This window comes from Apium graveolens, chromosome 8, assembly GCF_009905375.1.
Source record: "Apium graveolens cultivar Ventura chromosome 8, ASM990537v1, whole genome shotgun sequence".
NCBI classification, from domain to species: Eukaryota; Viridiplantae; Streptophyta; class Magnoliopsida; order Apiales; family Apiaceae; genus Apium; species Apium graveolens.
In genome coordinates, this window is record NC_133654.1 from 100,313,001 (window position 1) to 100,318,043 (window position 5,043).

Here is a 5,043-nt window from a genome sequence, read left to right on the forward strand (position 1 = left end):
TCCCCGTAACGGGACAAATAGTTTTATGGGTCCTGCGATGGGACGGAAGATTTGAAAATAAAAGAAGCATGTTAAAATTTTAATTTTGGTATTTATGCACAGCACAAAACTATTGATTTGGTTTTACAGAGCATGCTAGTTTTGATATCCAGTTACATCCAGTTACACATGTTTTACTTGTTTTCTAGCAAGTTATGAATTCTGTTCCTATAACTGTTTATCATAAACTATTTTTGATTATTATTCATATAGTGGTACTGCTGAGCAATTGATTGCTCACCCTTGTAAAATATTTTATATATGTATTGCAGATATCTAGGAGATTCTTCAGTGGTAGTCGGGGCAGAGTTCCAGTTCCTTTTGTGTCAGGCTCCTCTGAGGTAGTGTGTTGGACCCAAGCGGGTCTGTTGAGTTGCTGAATAAAGATAGTATTGTTTGGATTGTCTTTAGTAAGTTGGTTTTGTGATGGTTGTAACCTAAGTCATACTTAAACCTGGAAAAGATCTTGAAAAAAAAGGGGTTGTGTTTATATAATAATGTTGAGTTGTATTATGTTATGTTGTTAATATTGTTTTCGTTGACGTCAACTCCTGACCCCGGGGTTGAGGCCGTCACAGTAGGGCCCACATTAGGGACCACATCCTGTGACAAGTCAGTAGTGGGGAACCCCTGTGTGGGACCCACATGAGACACGTCAGCATAATTTTAATTTTTTTTAATAAAAAATTATATATTTTAATTTATAAATGAAACGGCAACACTTTATGAGACTCATGCTAACATAATTAAAATATGTTGTAATATGGTAGAGTATCATTATGATACAGCAACATTATCTATGGCAACATCACATTATTATATTGTATAAGACCGTTTATGGCCTAACAATCAACAAATTTAGCGTGCTTGTTTATCGGTATCTAAAAATATACCTAATAGGTGTCTACGTTGGAGTTGTATTTTTTTATATATTATCTATATTTTTGAAATTTTAGATGTCACGGTTTTATTGCTAACAGGTGCATTCCTTGGAGATGCTGTTAGTAACATTATTATTAGTACTACCCGGAATATTACACAATATATCAAAGTCAGAAGGACATATTTGACGAATAGATGTATAACAAATCAAAGAAAGTGAGCCAACGCTTTTTAAATTCTATATATAAGGAGTAAAATTTGTACAGCACCAAACACACAAAAATGGAAAATATCCAATAGTAATAGCCATTTTTGGGCCAATAATACGTTTGTAATTTTATGGCTTTCCAAGGTCTATTTTCAACCTTCGTAGTTACGGCACTTCCCCGCAGTTGTCCTCCTCCAGCAATAAATAAGTTCAAACTCTATAGTAAACCAGTTCAATGCGTGACTAACCCCACAACAACAATTAACAACGATCAAGTCACTTTAAGAAGAAGTGCCAACTATGCACCATGTTTCTGGGATTACAATTTCATCAAGTCACTCACCAGTGATTATACTGTACGTACCAATAATGCTTCCTAATTAGTATGCGGTTAATGGAATCTATATTGATAAGTTAGTTCGTACAATTCTAGCAATGTATGTTTCGGAGATTGATATTTTTATACAATATTATATGTTATCTGTGCAGGAAGAGAAATACGCGAGGCAGATAGATGAGTTGGAGGACGATGTGAAACGTCTCATTCAAGCAGAAACGGATGTCCCCTTAGTTAAGCTTGAGTTGCTTGACACAGTTGATAGGCTAGGGTTGAAGTATAAATTTCAGGAAGATGTGAAGAAAGCACTTGATTTTATCTATAATAATAGCAGTGATGCATGGCTAAATGATGACCTTTATTCCACAGCTCTGCGATTTAGGATTCTTCGCAAACATGGATATACAGTGCCCCAAGGTTTGTAATGCGAGCTTAATTTATTTACTTTTTATACAACTCAATATGAAATCATACTGAAGTATCAGTTCATTAGTAACTCTATTACTAAAATTTAGACAAGATTCAATTCATCTATATCTTACATCAATCTCGTATCCCTGTTTTAGCAGATGTGTTCAGGAGGTTCAAAGATGACAAGGGTAAGTTCAAGGAAAATCTTGGCGAGGATGTGAAAGGATTGCTTAGCTTGTATGAAGCATCTTTCTTTGGTTTCAAAGGCGAAGACACGATCGATGAAGCAAAGGCCTTTTCAACAACACACCTAAAAAATGCTCTGAAAGGTAAAATATCTCCCGACATGGTGAGAAAACTGAAAAATGCCTTAGATATGCCTTTGCACTGGAAATTACCAAGGGTGGAGGCTAGATCGTACATCGATACTTATGAGAACGAACAAAACATGAATCCTAGTTTGCTTAATTTGGCCAAGTTGGACTACAACATCCTGCAATCAATTTACCAGAAAGAAGTGAGCAAACTAGCAAGGTTGGTTCATACTTGATTTTCGAATTCTACGTACAGTTGGTTAATGAAAGTTTGAATCGTTTGCTCTATTCTCTGACATACCATACTGCCATACAAGTTAGTTTATAATTATACATATATTCGTTTTAAACATTTTTTGCAGTTGGTGGGTGAAGACTGGTTTAGACAAAATGAGCTTTGCAAGAGACAGGTTATTAGAACATTATTTCTGGTGCAATGGAATGGTTTCTGGACCAGAATACAGTGCTTATAGAGACATGGGAACAAAAATACTCAGTTTGATGACAACCATTGACGACGTGTATGATGTATATGGGTCTTTGGAAGAGCTTGAGCTCTTTACAGATTATGTTGAAAGGTTTATATATTTATTAATTTCTGTTATATTCTCCCCCCTGCACTACTAATTTAATTGATTAACCCAGACAACTTTAATTTCCAGATGGGATATTACAGAAATCGACAAGCTACCAATGAACATACGGACAGTCCTTCTTGCAATGTTCAACACCACAAATGAAATAGGATATTGGACAATGAGGGAACGAGATTTTAACATCATTCCTTATTTACGTAAAGAAGTAAGAGATGTATCACGTGTCACACAAAACTTTGTACTTGCATACTTTACATGGACTTTATCTGTATCTTACCTTGTGTAAAAATTACATTAACTTGCTGCCTAAAACTTATTACATACTTATATATATTATAAACTGCAAACTGTTGCAGTGGGCAAAACTCCTTAAAGCTTTTCTCAAAGAAGCAAAATGGTATCACTCCAGATACCAACCTACGTTGGAGGAATATCTTGAAAATGGTGCAGTATCAGTTGCCGCTCCACTGGTGTTGTTCTGCGCTTACTTCTTAACTGCAGACAAGATAACTGTGGATGCTCTAGAATATATAGACAAGTTTCCAAGTATCATGTGGTGTCCCTCCTTGATTCTCCGACTAACAAACGATTTAGGAACATATTCAGTACGTGACAAAATCGTATTTTTGTAATTAACAACATACGTGTGTACTTTTAGCTAGTTACATTTACTAATTTACACGTATTTCAGGATGAGTTGGCACGAGGAGATACTCTAAAGGTAGTCCAGTGTTACATGAACGATACTGGAGCCAGTGAAGAAGTTTCAAAAATTTACGTTGAAGGATTAGTTCATGAGACATGGAAGACTCTAAATACAGAGTTGCTTGGAAGTTTTCCTTTTGGTGAACCATTTCTCTCTGCCAATCCAAATCTCGCAAGAACAACTCAGACCGTTTATCAGCACGGAGATGGACTCGGCCTTCCTGAAAATGGGACTATGGACTACTTAAAATCTTTATTGCTGGAACCCATTAATCTTTAGCCAGTTTGTTTGTTCGTCACTACTGGTACAGAGTACCTGTGTATCATGTCATCATTTCCCAAAAACATTTTAAAAATATTTTGATTTACATGGGCTTCAACTGTTTTAGATGTTGCAATCTCAAATAAAGATCATCTGTAAACATTGTTTTATCAATGATCAAGTAACGTAAGTTACGTTTTTCACTTTCTTTATACATTGTTTAATTATCATCACTAATTCAATGGTGTAACCTGTTAGGAGTTGTCCCACATCGTTTGTGGGAGGGGCAATTTGCTAGAATATAAGCAGTCAGATAACTCCAATTAGTATGAGGCCTTTTGGGAGGTGCCCAAAAACAAATCTGTGCGGGCTCGGCCCAAAGCAGACAATATCATACTAATATTGAGTTAAGGCGTGCTCAGCAAGCCTAACAAGTGGTATCAGAGCTTCAGGTTATAACTGTCCATAACAATCTCACGTGGGCTCCAGAATGGACCTAGGAAGAGGCAGATGTGCTTGCCCCAGAATGGGCTCAAGGAAAAGGCAGGTGGACCTTCCAGTATGGGCCTAGGGGGAGCAGATAGCCAGATGGACTTCCAGTATGGGTCGAGGGGGAGCCAGATCACACAATCAGGAGGCAGAATCGACAGGTGTCGGTTGTTAGATATATTTGATAATGTCATGGCTAATATGATTTATGTTTAGTTTTCAGATCTTACTTAAACAGGATAAATCAGTACTTACTGGAAGTCAGGACTTAAAGATATCAGTACTTATATTATCAGGAGATAATCATCAGAAGATGAATATCAGAACTTAAATACTGAAGGACGTTCAGATAAGGACAGCAGCTGATTAAAGGAAAGAAGATCGAGATAAACATAAGAAGAGATATGCATGAAGAAGGAATTCTATGAAGAATAGAATACTTGGAAGAAAAGATATCTGATTGATATATTTTAGGAAGCAGAATTATGTTCCATATCAATTAGCGATTATCTTGTAACTAGTGTAGTATATAAACACAGACATAGGGTTTACACTATAAGTGTTATCATATTCGAGAAGATTATTCATTGTAACCCTAGCAGCTCTCGTGATATTTGTTCATCACTGAGAGGTAACAGTTCCATACTGTAACAGAGTTTATTGTTTCAATAAAGTTTGTTTTCTGTTACTTGAGTTATTAAAGTTCGATTTGATTTTACTTTACACTGTATTCACCCCCTCTATAGTGTGTGTGTGACCTAACAAGTGGTATCAGAGCCTATCTGTTAACGCACAAACAG

The 5,043-nt window shown here is 36.2% G+C and overlaps 1 protein-coding gene across 2 annotated transcripts; it reads left to right on the forward strand.

Moving 5' to 3' along the window:
* Nucleotides 1-1,181: 1,181 nt before the first annotated feature.
* LOC141677606 (beta-bisabolene synthase-like) lies at nucleotides 1,182-3,966 on the forward strand. Of its 2 annotated transcripts, none has more exons than XM_074483608.1 (7): nucleotides 1,182-1,485; nucleotides 1,619-1,883; nucleotides 2,033-2,411; nucleotides 2,554-2,769; nucleotides 2,854-2,992; nucleotides 3,144-3,392; nucleotides 3,479-3,966. In XM_074483608.1, exons 1-7 carry the CDS (start codon nucleotides 1,261-1,263, stop codon nucleotides 3,770-3,772), a joined length of 1,767 nt encoding a protein of 588 aa, XP_074339709.1. In that variant the 5' UTR covers nucleotides 1,182-1,260; the 3' UTR covers nucleotides 3,773-3,966. The 2 variants fall into 2 exon arrangements, with proteins under 2 accessions (XP_074339709.1, XP_074339710.1); XM_074483609.1 differs by having other exon boundaries at nucleotides 1,183-1,485; nucleotides 2,036-2,411.
* The last annotated feature ends 1,077 nt before the right edge of the window (nucleotides 3,967-5,043 follow it).